General features: G+C 42.7%; 1 protein-coding gene across 1 annotated transcript in view; it reads left to right on the top strand.

Moving 5' to 3' along the window:
* The window catches only part of LRP2 (LDL receptor related protein 2), a 334,494-nt gene extending 315,738 nt beyond the window's left edge, over window positions 1-18,756 (top strand). The window contains exons 66-69 of the mRNA XM_030210857.1: window positions 1,159-1,288; window positions 4,178-4,291; window positions 7,946-8,059; window positions 18,610-18,756. Of these exons, the coding sequence (XP_030066717.1) occupies window positions 1,159-1,288; window positions 4,178-4,291; window positions 7,946-8,059; window positions 18,610-18,756 (505 nt within the window). The remainder of the gene's footprint in view (window positions 1-1,158; window positions 1,289-4,177; window positions 4,292-7,945; window positions 8,060-18,609) is intronic.
* The last annotated feature ends 957 nt before the right edge of the window (window positions 18,757-19,713 follow it).

Genomic DNA, 19,713 nt, shown 5'->3' on the forward strand with positions numbered 1-19,713 from the left:
GGAAGGACAAAGTTTAAAAATGATAAGGGCCTCGATATTCAGACTGCAGGAGATAGCTGGGCTGTCTCCCGCAGTCCACACTGAACCTAGATATTCAATGCCGGGCCATTTCTGGTGACCGGCATTGAATATCCATTTTAATTTTGGCTTGTTTCACCTTAACCAGCCAAGCCAATTTTCAGTGCAGGCAGATTAAATTGGAGCCAGCCAAACATGGTCGCAAAACTTAGCCAGCTCCATGATGAAAATCGTGGGATAGCCAGTTATATCACTTGATACAACCGGCCACCTTTAAGCCACTAGCTGGCAATATTCAGCACCGGATAGTTGGCTATCTGTGCTGAATATCGCTGGATAGCCGGTTAGGTGCCGTTTTGGCGGTCATTTCCCTTTATATATCGGCCGAAAGCCCCTACCCAGGAAGTTATCAGGACCTATCAGGACATAGACCAAAGTTCAGTGCACTTGATAGGTGCCAACTTTGCCTAGACTCCACCCCTGGAATGACCCAGTACTATCCAGGTAGTGTGGGGATGGGCAGTGCTGATATTCAGTGAACTTCTCCTGCCTGGTTAAGTCACTTTGAATATCTACCCCATAGAGTTTTAAGAATGTATACCCTTTTTATTGCTTAAGAAATGACTGGTTTCAATTAAACAAGCGTATCTTGATGAGAACTAATCATTCGCATTGTACTGGGGTTCACATATGGAGAGAGAGGGAGATGGAGGGGGCTAATTTTCAAAGTTTGTTGATAGGTAAACTGCTGCTTACCTGCAATTAAAAAAAAAAAAGCCTGCTGAAAATAGCTCCCTTTCGATGCAGATAGAAGCATGTACAATGGCCAGAACACAGACACTTGTGCCTATGTTCAAAAAGAGGTGAGGCTTGGTTGGGCAAGGAGAGTACTTGCAGGGATTTCATTTTGAAAGCCTTGTGCATGCTTTCTCATGGTTACACTTGTAGCTGCTTCAAAACACAATCAGTTATACATGCTCTTCCCATTGTGTACACCCCCTTGCATTTCACTTTGGAATGAAAGCAACAAAGAGTGAAAAGACCAACTTGATTTTGTATTTATTGTATAGATTTCTGGTATTAAAAATGGGGTTGTGAACTGTTCTATAATGTATTATTTTGTGCTCTTTTCTTTTCTAGCTTAAGTAGTTTCGTAAAGTCCAGTGAAAATGGCAATGGGGTGACTTTCAGGTCTGGTGCAGATGTTAGTATGGACATTGGTGTGTCTGGTTTTGGAGCTGATTCTGCAATTGACAGAGCAATGCAGATGGTGAGCTTATGTCATTCTCAAAAATCTGGGGAATATTGATTGTGTTAAAACTATAAGAGTATATATAATATTGTGCACAGTGTGTGGTTGGATTCTTAAAATGGTGCCACAGACACAGAATAATCAGATAAGTTGGCAAAGTGACAATTGAAACCCCACCCCTGATCATTCGATCCCTCCCCCCCCCCCCCCAGCAAGCAAGAGCTTCTGATACAAGCAAGAGCTCCCTATGGGCAAGCACCCCTTGTTTGGCAGCTTGACCCCTAGCAGTAAGACTGCGAGATTACCACTAAGTATTGACTGGTGCCATTTTGAACCTGGTAATCAATGGAGATTATTTCTGCCACCCACTAGACACCAAGGAGACCTCCAGTAAGAGCCAGGGGTGGGATCAGAGAGTGATGGGGCTCTTACCTATCAGGGGTTACCTGTAGGGGAGGGGATTGGGTAATTGCTGAATGGGGTTTTTGGCTGTTGGGTTGGTAGGGATCAAGGGTGAGAATGTTCTGGAATGTGAAAGTGGGGGACTGAAGGTGAAAATCTTGCTCCTGCCCCTTTATTGGCATTTAAACATACCTTGGGGCAGGTGGAAAACTGACATGGAAAAGTTTTGGTAAATTCATGTAGTCCCCTTGTAAAATGAGGAATGTGATAGGTCCACCCAAACCATGTCCCTTTGAAACCTCTGCATGGTGTGGATCCCAAAAGGTAAATAGTGACTTTCTAAAATTGCTATTTGTACAAGTAGCCAATCTACATGTGTACATGCCACTATTTACATGTGGATATGCTTCTAAAATAAGGGTCATGGAATCTTTGGATATTCAAAGAGAATCCTTAAAGGGTTATGGAATAGGAAATAATGCCCTATTAAGGCTAAAAGACAGGTAACAGAAAGTAGGAGTAAATGATCAGTTCTTCAAGGATCTGTACTGAGACCTGTGTAGTTTGGTATATTCATAAATCATCTGGAAAAAGAAGCAACAAGTAAGGTGATCAGATGTACACATGATATAAAATTATTCAAAAACATAACAGCAGAGGATTATGAGGAACTGCAGAATAACCTTGTGGGACTAAAAGACAGGTCATTTAGCAGATGAAATTTAATGTGGACAAGTGCAAAGTGATGCACATATTGATAAATAATCTCAATTATAAGTACATAATGTTAGGAATCATCACTCAAAAACAAGATCTTGGGCTCATTGGGCCCGATATTCAGACTGCAGGAGTTAGCCGGGCCAACTCCTGTGGTTGGTGTTGAGCCCAGACATTCAATACCAGACCGCTTCCGATGACCAGCATTGAATATCTAGATGTTTTTTGGGGCAGTTTCAACTTAACTGGTCAAGCCAATATTCAGTGCTGGCCAGTTTAGTTGAAACTGGCCAAAGGTAGGCCTGCTATTTGGCCGCCAAACTTAGCCAATGATGCGCTGAATATTAGCAGATAGTCTGTTATATCGTGCAATATAACCAGTTATCCACTAAGTGCCAGCTGGTAATATTCAGCAGGAGATAACCAGCGATCTCCCACTGAATATTGCCGGATAGCTAGTTAAGTGCCATTTAACTGGCTAGGAGCCGTTCCTGGCCAGTTAAATGGTTTTAAATATGGGGGGGGGGATTGTGGCTATGTTGAAATTTTCATCTAACTGTGCTATGGCTTCTAAAAAAAGCAAATAGAATATTAAGGATTATTTGAAAAGGAACAGAGAACAAAACTAAGAATATCATTAAGCCTCTGTCTAAGTTTATGGTATGACCACATCTTGAGTACTATATACAGACTGATAGTCCAGCTTTAAAATGTACAGTATATAGCAGACAGGGCTGATTCAAGGGATAGTGGCGCCCTGAGCCAATTTGCTTTGGCGACGCCCCTCCCTATCATATCGCTTCCGGTATGTAGTCCCTCCCTCCCACTGTGGGTTCAGCATCTCTCCCTCCCTTGGGCTAGCATCTTTCCCCCTCCTCTGTCCCCCTCCCCAAGGGTCTGCCACTACTCCCTCATCTCTCTCACTTCCCCGTGGTCCTGTAAAATTTGTCAGTCACAAGCGATAGTATCATGACAGGCTGCCTTCAGCCAGTGCCTGGGTCTTTCCTCTGCCGCACCCTGCCTCCTCTGATGCAATTTCCTGTGGGCAGGACACGTCAGAGGGAAGACCCAGGGCCTGTCATGCTGCTGCCACCAGCAACTGATGTAAACTTTACAGAACCAAGGGGGAGTGAGATAGGTGAATAATCCTGTCCCCCTAGAAACAAGGCAGCTAATTTGCAAACTCCAGTGTGGAAGTAAACAGAGCAAATCAGTAGTAGATACAAACAAATTTTTATTGTAGAGTTTCAACCAAATACAATGCCCAACACAGACCGTGTTTTGCCCACAAAGGGGCTGCGTAAGCGGCTATGTGGTTTATATACTAATCTTCACCACCAAAGAATTAATGTCCTTGTGAGTTTGTGGGCACGCTGCCATCTTCTGGAGAGTGTTTTGACAGTGCTGTTTTTTATTGACTATGATGCCATATTCACAAGGGCATTAATTCTTTGGTGGTGAAGATCATTATATAAACCACATAGCCCCTGACGCAGCCCCTTTATGGGTGAAACATGGCCTGTGTCGGGCATTGTATTTGGTTGAACTTCTATGATAAAGATTTGTTAGTACCTACTACTGATCTGCTCTGTTTACTTCCATAATCCTGTCCCCCCTGCCATGTCCTGAAAATTTGGTGTGAACACCACAAACATACATACACATATATATACTCACATATGACAGATGTGGTTTCATAAGCCTTGATTCTTTCCCTTCAGAGAGAAGGCTAGATTTTGCAAGGTAAAGAACTTGTTTTCTAAATATAGTCTAATTCTGTTTTTGCAGAATGAAAACTTTGCAGAAGATCCAGGAAAAAAGCCCATCACATTTGAAAACCCAATGTATGCAACCATGGTTCAAAGTGCAGCTGGTGCTGTGAACCTTGAACAACCGGCACAAGTAAGCCATGAACTGCCAGACTGTGGTTGATTTTTTTCCTCTTTTTGCCTTTCTTGATTTCCTCATTTCTTTCATGCTTCCTCTGCTTTTCACCCACTGTTATTTCCGCTCACTGCTCGCTCCCTTATCACAGCTCCCTTTGCAACAGTGCTCTCTCTCTCTCTGGAAGATGCAAAGTATGTAGAACCAATGAAATGTATGTGCTCACATCTGTTGCTTCTTGTCCTCCAGTAAGTTATTTCGAATTAAAGACTGAATATTCAGAGGGTCTTAATTCAGTATACTATTTGTAATCTGCTTAACCAGCAAGCCAGTTCAAGACGGTTAACAAGTCAACAAATATATTTGCATATTATCAGTCCCTAGATAAAACAATATAAAAACTATGACAAAAAATAACAACAAATGATATCAAATAATAAAATGAAATAATTAAAATAAAGTTCTGCTAATGACACACACCTAAAATCTAACTCCAAAAGTCAAATAACCATGTTTTAATTTTTTTTCCAAATCTTCATCTAGTCCTATTCCTGCTTTAAATCCCCTAGCAAGGAGTTCCAGGCCTAGTGCAGCCCTTTTAAAAATGCCTCAGTAAATTGGCTAGTCTATAAGGTGCTCACAAGCCTTTGACTGCCCTTCTGGAAATGTATTCAGAATTAATTGGTGGTATTACCTGCTGAATGTAGTCATAGAAGTTACATTTAGGAGGGAAACAGGGATGGACTGAGAGTGGTCTGGGCCCCCCACCTGGCCTCTGCCCGACACCCCCCCTACTGCTGCGCTGATGCCCCCCTACTGCTGGTGCTGATGCCCCCACTGCCTTGGTCCTACCTGAAGGGCCCTCATGGTCTAGTGGTCTCTGCTGGGCAGGAGGGGGAGCATGTTCTTTCCTGCCTGCTGTGCTGCCGCTATTCCCCCACCTGTCGGCGCCACCATGTTTTCAAAATGGCATCCAAGACTTCTCGCAGTAGTGTTGTGGATCTTGACAGTCTCAGCCGTCATTTTGAAAAACCAGCGGTGCCGGGCAGGGAGAATAGCGGTAGCACAACGGGCAGGAAAGAACATGTCCCCCCCACACACAGAGGCCACTAGATCACCAGTGGTGCATCTTCCACAGAGGCCACTAGATCACCAGTGGTGCATCTTCCACAGAGGCCACTAGATCACCAGTGGCGCACCTTTAAAGGTAGGAATGAGTAGGGCTATAGTATGCCCAGTTGCCCGAATGGTCAGTCCATCCCTGGAGGGAAGTCTACAAATGGTGTCTAAAGTTAGGCGCCAAAAAACAAGTGGGTGCCAAATCTGTTATAGAGGTTGATATTCAGACCGTGGGAGTTAGCCAGGTTAACTCCCGCAGTCAGCTCCAAAACCAGATATTCAGTGAAGGGCTGTTTCTGGTGTCTGGCATTGAATATCCAGTTTACTTTTGGCTGATTGGACTTTGACCAGACAAGCAGATAGTCAGTGCTGGCCGGTCAAAGTCAAACGGGCCAAAGATAGTACTGCTTTGCACGCGGCCAAATATAGCTGCTAAAGTTAAGCAGCTATACAACAAAAATCAGCGGAAAGCTGATGATATCGCCCGATACAACTGGCTAGCCACTAACTGGCAATATTCAGTGGGACGTGACGAGCTAGGATTCTATATATTGCGCCGAGATTTCCGTGTGGAAATTGAAGCATATTCCATAACAATGTGCATAAGCTAATTGGTTAACAAGCTAATCAGCACTGGTAATTGGATGTTAAAAACCAATTATCAGCAGTAATTGGCATTAATTAGAATTTATGTGCACTACTTGCTAAGTGTTCTGTAACGTGGTGAGTATAAATTCTAAGTTGCATAGTTGAAAAGGGGCGTGGTCATGGGTGTGGAATGGGTAGGCCACAGAAATATCTAAAATCTATGCGCATTGTTTTAGAATACACCCACTCTGCACTTAATTTAGGCATCGGAATTTACACCAGGTTTTACTTGGCGTAATTGGCCGCGACTAAATTTAGTCATATGGACTGGTTCTCAACATATTCTATAAAGCACATGGAAAGTTAGGCTATTTCTATAAAGTATGCCTAAATTAAGACGTACTTTATAGAATACGCTTAAGCGAATTACATTTTGGCGCCAAATATTTAGGCGTAATATATAGAATCTAATGCTAAGTGAATAAAGATACATCTGAGTATGATGCACTAGCAACACGGCTTGATAATAAGATCTTAAAGATCTGTTGTTTGGAGAAATAGGATGTAATCAGGACTAGCACAAGGATAATTGACTTGAAAATTTTTAATAAAGAAATAGATGGACTGGACAGCTCAGTGGATTGGCACAAGTATACACAGATATACAGCCTTTCACTTCTCTGTCACCATTTCATGTTTGGCTCAGTTCAGTGACAACTCAAAGCAGTTAGTGCCAGTTACCATCAGAAAGGTGCTTGATGGTCCGTGTGACAGGAATTGGTGGCTTCAATTCACTTGCCAGTGGACAAGTTCTTATGTTGCTAAAAGAAAACTTCCTAATTTGGCACCAGTTCTCACCATTGTTGATAACCTGTGCAAAAAGGCCAAGGATTTAAGAGGCATTAAAAGTTAATTGCAGCAGACCAGGGCTGAGGCATATTATCAGTGCATATTAAAGGAGTGACACTTTGATCCTGTCTATGCAGTACTTAGAGGACTTAGGAATCCAGCCCTATCATTCCAGCACCTTTTACAATCACTGAATTCACTTAACTCCCTCGCCCCCTTTTTACATAGCCATACGGTAATGCCAACACAGCCCATTCACTTTGAATAGGCTGTGTCAGCATTTCTGCACAGCGCAGCTTTGTGTGGGGGGGGGGGGGGGTAATTATTTTTGAAGCAAGATTTTAAAAAGACAATGAAATATACCTATAACATAGTGTTGACTGCACTAAATATTTTATTATAGCTATTGAAATAACACACACAGCTGTATTTCTCTGTTCTGTTAACATTAGTATTTAGAATAAGGAGGTATTTTACTAAGGTGTGCTAGCGTTTTTAGCTCGCACTAAAAATCAGCTGGCATTAAATGCTGAGATGCCCACATGAATATAATGGGCGTCTTAGCATTTAGTGCCAACTGATTTTTAGCATGAGCTAAAAACACTAGCACACCTTAGTAAAAGACCTCCCCACCTTCCTTAATGAGCAAAGACTGAATTACTTCATTATATGCATAATTTTATTTAACTGATTTTGTATTGTTAATGCTTTGATAGCTGACTAGAGCTTCATGTTTTTAGTCTAGGGAGATGGGCGAGAATTTTGATAATCCCGTCTATGTTCGTGTTATATCGCCTACACTTGCACAGTCTTCTGCTAGTACAGAAACTCCCCGGGTAAGAAGTGATCATGTTTTAAAAACTGAGAGGCCCAATATTGTAAATTTTTGTGTAGCTAGCATTGGAAGTTATCCAGATTAATCTTCCTGCTTCAGACTTCCACCCCCCACTCCCACTTCCCCACACACCCTGCTGACGGCTTAAATTTTGGCCAGAAAAAGTGTATCCGGTGATATGGATGCATCATCTAGGGTATTCCATAGATGTGGTTAGAGTTTAGCTAGATGAGTTTTATTTAACCAATTTCATATTATTTAATGCTTGGATTGCTGACTAGGGCTTCATGTGTTTACAGTCTAGGGACATGGATGAGAATTTTGAGAATCCTGTCTATGCTCGTGTGATATCAGCTACGCCTCCACAGCCTTCTGCTAGTACAGAAACTCCCCAGGTAAGAAGTGATCACATTTTGAAAATTGAGAGGCCCAATATTCATATTTTTTATGTGGCTAGCTTTGGGATTTACCCAGATACATCTTTCAAACCTTTATTTATTTATTTGTATTTGGGATTTATTAACCACCTTTATGAAGAGATTTACCTAAGAGATACCCCCATTGCTGACGGCTTAAATTATGGCCACACAAAATTTATCTGGTGATATAGAAACAAAGTTTGAGGCATTCTACAGGCATGGATAGAGTTTAGTTGGACAAGTTTGGTACCCCCAGACGCTATTCTTAAGTTATCCAGAAATCTTTATCCACGATAATAATACATGGGATCAGAACATTAGTTTGATAATACAGATAAAGTTACATGTAAACAAATTTCAAATTACAACTTGCTTTGAAGAGTAACTGAGGGTCAATATTTAGTCTGCGGTAAATGGCTTGTAAGCCACTCACAGCCATGGTCTGAGTTAACCCTAGATGTTCAATATCAGGGCATGTCCAGCCTCCGGCATTAACTATCTGGGTTAGTGCTGTTGCCTAGAAGCTAACTGCGTTCTTGCTGATATTACGACTAGTGCGTAGTTACCTTGGCGGATAAAGTTAGGACAGCCTTTGACTTGTCTTAACTTTATCCACTCACTTAACCTGTTAGCAGACTGTATATTGACACTAACTGGGTAAATTCTGGCTCTGCCAATGCTCCTCCCCCAGACTGCCTCCAACCTAGCCAGTTAGCACTTTGGCGGTTAGAGGGGATATTCAGCAGCACTGTCAAGTGAAATGCTGCTGAATATTTGGGAATGGCCAGCTCAGTGGGGTCTAACCAGGCAGGAGCTTCTCCTGCCTAGTTAAACTCTTTTGAATATTGACCTCTGAGCCTCCCCAAGCCTAAGCAGTCACCCAATGGGACCAGATCTCAGGAGATAATCCGCAGGTTGTGAGAAATCTTTATTTGATTAACTGTATCTGGTTGTTTTAAGTGGTACATAAGTGCTGCTGATCTTCTAGATAATGGTATCCAGATAAAGAGATCTAGTCAACTTTCCCATGGACCACTCTGCTGTATATGTGCACATGATGCATCCTATCAATTAAAGACAGTTAGAGATGTATCATTGTACTGCTGTGGATTTACAGCCTGCTTCACTGACACAGACTACTCAATAATTACTGTGGATTCTTTTGGATTCATATTAGGTAAATGAGACCTTTATTAGAGGTTCTAAAATCTACAATGACTAAGATATATACAATGATTAAATCTTATAACTAAAAGAAAGCTATAAGATAGATATATACATATTATATATACAACATCACTGGTCAGGAATTTCAGGCTCTTATCTCATCAGCCTGGAAGCCTGTTGCAGCGAAAGCCCGAAGTCTCCTTATTACCACGAACAAGTCTTTTCTGTGCGATGCGTCCACCCACAGATGAGCCTCAGATCTTTGCTGCAACAAGCCCCCCTTTTTATTAAGCTAAAGCTTATTTTTAGAGCCAAGGAAAATTACAGGAATGTACATGAGGATGCAGTCACATGCTCTTGGTTCAGGTAAACAAACCACTGGCCAGGTGGCTTATCTCCTGAACTTCAAGCATACCCTGCCTCCCTCCTGCACAAGCTAGCTTCAGAGATGTGCCTTATCTTCTACATTCCAACTTATTTTCACACAATCAAAGTTAAACAATCATTTTTAAACAGAATTACTTCTAATCACAAATACAGACCCCAAGTGCACTTGTTAGTCAAGGCAGATAGAGTTGAAAAGCAATCTCTAAAATCCTTTTTATTACAATCATCCAAACTATGGTGGAGATATTTTTTCCAGAGATCATATTTTGCTGCAGACATGAAATAGATTTGATTAGCAATTTGGTCCATAAAATTATATAAACTGAAGGAAGATGCAAATGCATGTAAGGAAAATACTGGAGATACTAGAAATTCCAGATAAATGCTATAACCAAATGATCTAGAGATGGGAATAACTAGTGAGGTAATTACATCTGCTGATGACACAAAGTTATTCAAAGTTGTTAAATCGCAAGAGGATTGTGAAAAATTACAAGAGGACCTTATGAGACTGAGAGACTGACCATCTAAATGGCAGATGGTGTTTAATGTGAGCAAGTGCACAGTGATGCATGTGGGAAAGAGGAACACAAATTATAGCTACGTAATGCAAGGTTCCACGTTTGGAGTCACCGACTAGGAAAGGGATCTAGGCGGCGACGTTGATGATACATTGAAACCCTCTGCTCACTGTGCTGTGGTGGCTAAGAAAGCAAATAGAATTTTAGGTATTATTAGGAAAGGAGTGGAAAACAAAAAGTGAGGACGTTATAATGCCTTTGTATCGCTCCATGGTGCGATCACACCTTGAATATTGTGTTCAATTCTGGTCGCCACATCTCAAAAAAGATATAGTGGAATTAGAAAAGGTACAGAGAAGGGCAACGAAAATGATAAAGGGGATGGGATGACTTCCCTATGAAGAAAGACTGAAGCGGCTAGGGCTCTTCAGCTTGGAGAAAAGACGACTGAAGGTAGATATGATAGAGGTCTATAAAATAATGAGTGGAGTGGAACAGTATTTCCAAAAATACTAGGACTAGGGGGCATGCAATGAAGCTATAAAGTAGTAAATTTAAAATGAATTGGAAAAAATGTTTCTTCACTCAACGTGTAATTAAACTCTGGAATTCATTGCCAGAGAATGTGATAAAGGTGGTTAGCTTATCAGGGTTTAAAAAAAGGTTTGGATGGCTTACTAAAGGATAAGGCCGTAGACCATTATTAAAATGGACTTGGGGAAAATCCACTGCTTATTTGTAGGATAAGCAGCATAAAATATATTGTACTTTTTTGGGATCTTGCCAGGTACTTGTGACCTGGATTGGCCACTGTTGGAAATAGAATACTGGGCTTGATGGACCTTCGGTCTGTCCCAGTATGGCAACACTTATATACTTATGTAACACTCTCTTCTCCTGAGTATTGAGATAAACTCCCAAATATTCCAGGTTCTGAGCGAGTTCCAATTTGATCTGGTTGAAGTTGCTCACCCAGCTGAGTGACTGTAACAGTTCAACTACCTTGGATGCTGCCTGCACACTTTCCTGCCAAGAAGAGGCTCTGAGCAACCAATCATCCATATGTATATGGAATCTCCTTCACAATACAGAAAGACCACCACCTCCACCACCAGGGCTTTTGAAACTGTCCTGGGAGCCATGGAAAGTACAAATGAGATCACCTGAAACTGATAGGGACTGACCAGGACCACAAACTTCAGATACCTTTGATGAGGAAACCAATTTGGAATGTGGAAAAAGGCTCCTTGAGATCTAGAGCTTACAAAAATTTGCCTGGATGAATAGAATCCATCACTGATCGAAGGGTTTCCCTTCTGAAATGGGAGACTCTCAGGAAATTATTGATCATCCTGAGGTCCAGAATTGGTCAAAATATGCCTTCTTTCTTGGACATGAGGAAGTAGATGTGGAGGGGCATAATCGAACGCGAACGCCTATCTCCATGGGCGTCTATGTCCGAAAACGGGTACGTGAAGAGGCGGGACAGACCGTATTATGGAAAAAATGGACGTTTTTGAGCTGGGTGCTTGTTTTTTTAGCGATAATGGAAACTAAAAATGCCCAGCTCAAAAACGTCCTAATCCAAGCCATTTGGTCATGGGAGGGGCCAGGATTCGTAGTACACTGGCCCCCCTGATATGCCAGGACACCAACTGGGCACCCTAGAGGTCAGTGTGGTGGACTTCAGAAAAAGCTCCCACATGCATAGCTCCCTTATCACGGGTGTTGATCCCCGAACCCCCTCCCCCAAAACCCACTACCCACAAATGTACAACACTACCATAGCTCTTAGGGGTGAAGGGGGCACCTACATGTGGGTACAGTGGGTTTTGGAGGCCTCCCATTTACCAGCACAAGTGTTACAGGTAGGGGGTAGGGGGGATGGGCCTGGGTCCACCTGGCTGAAGTGCACTGCGGTACCCACTAAAAGTGCTCCAGGGACCTGCATACACACCGGCCTCTAGGACTTGTTGCTGCTATATAACATTGGCACACCACTTGACACCTGAAGACTAATCTCTCCGAAAATGTCCTTTATTGGAATAAGCACGCTTACTCACAGTTAACTGCAGATCAGAGGTTGTGCCCCACTGGCAATGAGTCTCCCTGGTACTGAGATTAGCAGTAGGTCAGAGCTGGCAGAATGCTGTACAATGCCCTCTTTCAGTCACATTCAAGGGAAGAACTAAGTTCTGTAACGTGGCTAACATGTGAAAGGGATCTAAAACTGGCTTACAAAAATGGCCACTACCTCATGGACTACCGGAAACAAAACAGGGCACACTCTGACCCAGTAAGCAGGGGGAAAAGCACCATGGGAGTAGAGCCTACCAACTACCAACATCGTGAGCATTTGCCACAAGCTAGTGGAATCACGGAGCCCAATACCCTACACCCACATAACAGAAAAGGTGTCACACTCACCCAAGAGCCACATCAGAACCAGGGAAAGGCTGTCACAGGATCGAACACATTCTGCTGTCATGGAGGTGGGTACGGCATTTGAGGCTGGCATAGAGGCTGGAAAAAAAGTTTTTAAAGTGGGGTTTTTTTGGTGGGAGGGGGTTAGTGACCACTGGGGGAGTCCGTGGAGGTTATCCCCGATTCCCTCCAGTGGTCATCTGGTCAGTTGGGGCACTTTTTTGGGATCTGTTCGTGAAAAAAAAGGGTTCACAAAAAGTGACCCAAAATCGCGGTAAAAACGCCTTTTTTTTGATTATCAGCTAAAGACGCCCATCTCTCCTCGGCTGATAACCACGCCCCATTTCCGCCTTCACCACGCCTCTGACTCGCCCCCGTCAAATTTACCCGTTTCCGCGATGGATTGCAGCTGGAAACACCCAAAATCGGCTTTCGATTATACCGATTTGGGCGCCCACGGGAGAAAGACGCCCATCTCCCGATTTGGGTCGCAATATAGGCGTTTTTCTCTTTCGATTATAAGCAGGATAGTATTTCCTTCCCTCAATCTTCTCCTGGAGCAAAAGTTACCAGCATTGGCTAGTTTGAGGAGGCTTCTGTTGCCTGTTTTGTTTTTTTTTGCTTAATGACTACAAGGAGACTCCAGAAAGAAATCTGCAATGAGGTGGGAAAATTCCAGTTTGTGGCCTTCTTTGATGATATCTAAGACCCACTGGTCAGACATTATTCTGATCCATTCCTCAAAAAGTTGGACAAATATTCTCTAACCATTTCCCCTAGGGTATGGACCTGGATCCCATCATTGATTAGAACGAGAGGCATTGGGCAAGTGAGATGCCTGATATCTACTTTTCTTGTCTCCACACAAAAAAATGCTGTCTTGACTGGTAACAGTTTCTTTGATAGTAGCACCTTGGCCTATAGGATGACTAGATGATGCACAAGTTCCCCTGGCTCATCACTACCTACTATCCTATCCTCTTTTGAATTGCCCAAAGAGCAGGAGGATCAATATTTGGACAGCTGCACTGGATATTGTATCATCCAGTTTCTTGCCTGACTTCCTGTTGCCCTCCCTCTCCCCCCGCACTTATATTTAAATTTGGGTATTCTGTTGCAATTGGATTGTCTCAGCTGGCAGTGGTACCTGAGCCAGGGATTATAACTTGGGAAGTGAACTGTATATGATTGTGCCAGGGAGGCCCCTATAAATAGCATTGGTTAGTTGAAGGGCTAGATGAATCCTGATACGCCACATGGCACAAGATATGTTTGCTGTGTCTGTGGCTGGGCACCTTTGCTGAGCAGTGGAGAAATCTTGGAGATTAGCAGAGACGACAGCCTTACTGGTCCCATGATGGGCTGATGGGGCAAAATGATTTCTCATGTGTGCTTATTGACTCAGGTACTGTTTGCAACTTTTGAATCATTGTATTGTGGAGGTGTTATACAGTTTGGACTCAATTCTGTAAATGGCACCCAAATTTGGGCACCAAACAAATGCACACTAAACGCTATTCTAGAAATAGCACTCCAGTTAGGTGCTGTTTATAGAATAGCGCTTAGCACTGGGATCTGCATACAATTTTGGATGCAAGGATTTACACCAACTGAACCCTGGTGTAAATCTCCACACCTAAATTAGGCATGGATCCCCCAAATTCTATAACATTGCATGCAAATTCTTGAAATGCCCCTGATCCGCCAATGCCCCTCCCATGGCCACACCTCCTTTCCAGATCCATGCAGAAAAATTTACATGTGCATCTGTATAGAATAGTGACTATAGTGATGCACAGATAAATTCCAATTATTGCCAATTAGAGCCAATATTTGATTGTTAGTGCCTAATTATTGGTGCTAATTGGATCATTAAGCAATTAAATTATGTGAACAATTTGGGCGCACTCCCAAATTTGTTGAGGCGACTGTTAGCCACTGACACCATGTGTGCAGCATTGAATTATTGGCCCACCAGATCCTCTGTTTGTTGGTGCAGTGGAGAGGGGAGGGGGATTTTCCCGGGCCAGAGTGAGCGCAGCTTGGATGAGAAGTATCAACTGCTTATAAAGATATTGCTTTGTATCTTTCAGGAAACAAGGTGGAGTTTCCTTAAAAGAAAACTGAAACAAAGTACTAACTTTGAAAACCCAGTATATGGAGAGGTAATTATTAAATGGTTGCGATGTGTTCAATGAATACAAAATGTAACTCTCATTTTCCCCTCTTCCTGGCATGCTTTTACAGAGTTTTGTGTCACCCACAGCCAGCATAGGTTTCCCACAGATCAATTCTACAACAGTGAAAATTAAAATTGTGAAAAGGAACTGTGCAGGTTCTGAGCACTGAGGTAGCCTTGCCCCTTCCTCCGATTATGTGGCATGCATACTTTTCACACCATGAAAGTATGAACATATTTCCCTTTTTTGAAAATTAGACTAGGAAACATACCCACACACATTTATCCATACAAATTTTAATAAATATATTTTTTCTGAGTTTAAAACTATATAGATAGTATGGTGTCAATATTCAAAGTGATTTAAAGGGTCGGGAGAGCTTCCTTCCTGTTTAACTTGCTTGTGCTTACCTAGCCACCAGTATTCAGCAGAACTTAACTGGACAGTGCCACTGAATATTGATACTCATTGACCATGTTCCAAGTGGGTAGGTCAGGGGTGTTAGAGGGAGTGGGCCCAGGGAAGAGCTGGGAGTTATGCAGGTGTCAACAATATTCAGTACCAGCACCTACATGGCTACCTAGGCATGTAGGACCCATAAAAAGTAGTCCTAGCTTTGCCTGGTTAGCTCTGCACTGAATATCAGCTGGCACCAACATAATTTCCAGTACTAACCAGCATATAGGTCAATGTCCTCCCCTCCTTTTCATTCCCGCCCTCCCAGCAAGTTCTTGTCACCCTTCCCACCCCCCAACAAATAAACACACCCCTTCTCACTACCCTGATAAATAAACACCCACCTTCCATCTTCCACAACTAAAGAGTTCCCAACAAGTAAAGACCTCCTTCCCACCCATTCCAGTCAGAATTGCCCTGGTGATCCAGCAGGGCAATGGGCGTAGGAGCAAATCCAACTTACCTCTGCCCCTAGCATCTCTGTGGTAAAAATGGCTGCCATGACCTCTAGCATTAGTCTAACTAGAGGTCACAGCAGCCATTTTCACCATGGAGCTACTAGGGGCAGGAGTGAGTGGGGGCTACTCCTTCTCCCATTACCCCACTGGACTACCAGGGAGTTCAGGTAGGGGCCTATTCTGAGTGGGAGTTGATGGGGTTCTTTACTCATCAGTGGAATGGGAGAGGGATTTTACTTGGTGGTGGTGGGAGGGGGGGGGGGGGGGACATGGACACAGGACTTATGGCCAGGACCACTTAAGGGCTGTTGGCCTGCACAATCTGATCAATCAATATTCAATGGTGGCGCCTAGACACTCCTGACCACTGCTGACTGAAATTTGACAGGTATGAATTTAAAAGTAGGTGTATAAGTGCAAACCCTTCTCCTGCCTTGCCCCTGATAGGTGGGTAAATTTATGCATGCTTTCTGTAGGTACTATATATAAATGGGTTTTTTTAACTCTATTTTTATTATTTTTCAAACATGAATTGGAATGGGGTTTCTATGTATGAATTTTGCCAAAATATCAAGTGCATAATTTTATAAAAGATGATTTCCATGGATAAAGCACTTCCTTGTCCTCGGAAATGACTGAAACTTAGCGTCCCTATTTGAGCAACACTCTTTGAGTTCTGATGCTTCAGCAGCTCCTCACCTATGGACAGTAGTCTCTCCTCTGCACTGGCTAGCTTCTTTACCAGTTCATCGTGAGGAATGTCATAGGCCAGGGCTTCCAAAACCTGTCCTGGGGGGATGGCCATAAGCGGGGCGTGGACATTTCTAAAATCTATACGCATTATTGTATAATACACCTGATCTGCACCTAATTTAGGCATCAGGATTTACACCAAGTAAAACCTGGCCTAAATGGATGTGATCAAATTTAGTCACATGGCCAGCCGCTCAGCGTATTTTGTATTCCGCGTGGAAATTTAAGTCTATTGTATAAAATTTAGGTGTACTTTAGAGAATATGCCTAGTCATAATTTTTTCAGGCGCCATATACAGAACCTAGTCCTAAGCGCCATTCTATAAAGGGCATGTGCTCTTTATAGAATCATGTGTAGCACTGATTTCTGCATCTAACACTGAGCGCCAGACTGATGCCTGCTGAAACTAGGTGTAAATGCTGGTGCCCAAGTTAGGCGCACTGAGGCAGGTATTCTATAACTAGGTGTGTAACTTTTCAGAATGCCCCAATACACCCATGCCTCTCCCATGGTCATGCCCCCCTTTTGGGTTACACACTATTGGGCTCATTTTCAAAAGAGAACGACACCCATCTTTCGACATAAATCGGAAGATGGGTGTCCTTCACACAGGGTTGTCCAATTCGGTATAATCGAAAGCCGATTTTGGATGTCCTCAGCTGCTTTCCGTCACAGGGATGGCCAAAGTTCAAGGGGATGTATTGGAGGCGTAGCGATGGCAGGACTTGGGCGTGCCTAACACTAGGATGTCCTCGACCCATAATCGAAAGAAACAAGGATGTTCCTGACAAACACTTGGATGGCTTTACCTGGTCGTGTTTTTCTTACGACCAAGGCACAAAAAGGTGCCCGAAATGACCAGATGACCACCAGATAGAATCAGGGATGACCTCCTCTTATTCCCCCAGTGGTCACTAACCCCCTCCCACCCTCAAAGAACATCTTTAAAAATATTGATTGCCAGCTTCTATGCCAGCCTCAGATGTCATACTCAGGTCCATCACAGCAGTATGCAGGTACCTGGAGCAGCTTTAGTGCACTTCAAGCAGGTGGACACAGGCCCATCCCCCCTTACCTGTTATGTTTGTGGATGAAACAGCAAGCCCTCCAAAACCCACCACAAACCCACTATACCCACATCTAGGTGCCCCCCTTCACCCGTAAGGGCTATTGTAGTGGTGAACAGTTGTGGGTAGTGGGGTTTTTTTTGGGGGGGGGGGGTTGGGGGGCTCAGCACACAAGATAAGGGAGCTATGTACCTGGGAGCATTTTATGAAGTCCACTGCAGTGCCCCCTAGGGTACCCGGTTGGTGTCCTGGCATGTCAGGGGGACCAGAGCACTACAAATGCTGGCTCCTTCCATGACCAAATGGCTTGCATTTGGTCATTTCTGAGATGGATGTCCTTGGTTTCCATTATCGCCAAAAATCATAAACGACCAAGTCTAGGGATGACCATCTCTAGGGATGACCAAATTTCAGGATTTGGGCGTCCCTGACCATATTATCGAAATGAAAGACGGACATCCATCTTGTTTCGAAAATATGGGTTTCCCCGCTCCTGGATGGGGACGTTTTGCAAAGATGTCCAAATCGAAACGAGGACGTCCCTTTCAATTATGCCCCTCTATGGGAGTTAGATGCCCTGCCTTATAGAATAGCATGCAGCCAGATGACACACAAATTCTAATGAGTGCCAATTAACATCAATAATTGGTTGTTGACACCCAGTTATAGATAGTTAAGAGATTGCTAACCATCTTGGCAGTGTGCCCAAATTTGGGTTCACAGCTTTGGGCATCATATCCAAGGGGGCATATATATGGGTGGAGCACGGATGGGACATAGGCAAGTCACCTACTTATGTGGATACCTTGTAGAGTACTGTATATTGTGAATACTGCATGGAACACTTAAATGCGCCAACATGTAACAGCCATTGACCTGATGTAAGTGAGTGCACTTAAATGTAGGTGCATTGATACTGACTTTCAATAGTAGTTGTAGAATTGGCACTCAATGCATGGCATTGAGGCATCAAGTTATAGAATTGTCCACTATCATATGAGATTAAGAGCAAGCTTTTAATTGCATGTATTGACTTATACAAAAAAGAAGGAGAAATGTGTTTTAAAAGACCTTAGAAATACTATGGTTATTTATATTTCAATACTATTTAGATGGAAAAGGAACAGGAGCAACAAGGAGTTAGCGAGGAAACAACTTCATCTTCTTTACACAAAAAGAACCAACCGCCCACCTTCACACCCTCTGAAGACACATTTACAGACACCGCCAATCTTGTCAAGGAAGATTTTGTAGTATAACTAGTTCATCCATTAGGGAATAAATATCCACCCTCATTTGCACATTCTTTATATAAAGAGGCAATGCTTTATGAAAATGCGTTTTTTCTAGCCTACAGCAGAAGAAGCCTGCTGAAAAAAATGCCTTGGGGGTTTTGTAAGTATGCCAATTCGTATTTTTATGAATAATTATCATGATGTACTATTCTGTATATCTTTGCACTGATGTGGTCCGAAAATAATGTTAAAAATATAATGTATTTTTGTAAATTTTTAAAAATTATCTCATTAATGTTGCTAATAGAGATATGTCTGAAATTGGTTGTGGCATTTTTTGGGAAACACTAAATACTGATTACAGTGGAAATTCAGGTTACATAGAGAGAGAGTATTCATGCGCAGAACCTGTTTAACACCACCCCTTATGGAGGTATTAGGTAGTTCTACTCCTTTAACACTATCCTTGCCTCCATTTTTGCACACTCATGCACATGTGTGCATGCTCCTTTTGATTATCATGAGCAGTGACATGATGAATCAGTCATCTGGTTATTCTTGAGCAAATTATAGCTATGTACGTAACTGATGGCTTTCCTTTAATTCCATCTCTAGGGAATGTAGAATAGACACTACAGTTGGACAGGCCTACTTTCAAATTAAGAGCGTACACATTTAAAGGGAGACATTTTCAATGTGGGCTACTTTAACACAAATCATGCTATTTGAGCATAGGGTCCCATTTTATCTTAATAACACAACTTGTAAAATAACCCCACTTAATGGTATTCCACGTTGATAATTCTCTCCCCTAATAACATGTTATTTAGCTTTTGGCAGGGAAATAAACAAATCTTTTGAAAAAAAAAACCCCAAAAAGTTGGACTGCAATTTTTCTGCCTCTTGTATGTTATGCAATGTGAAAAAAAAATACCAGATAGGAAGATGCAATGACTTCTTTGCCCTTGGAAATGACTTTGA

This window comes from Microcaecilia unicolor, chromosome 7, assembly GCF_901765095.1.
Source record: "Microcaecilia unicolor chromosome 7, aMicUni1.1, whole genome shotgun sequence".
Lineage (NCBI taxonomy): Eukaryota > Metazoa > Chordata > Amphibia > Gymnophiona > Siphonopidae > Microcaecilia > Microcaecilia unicolor.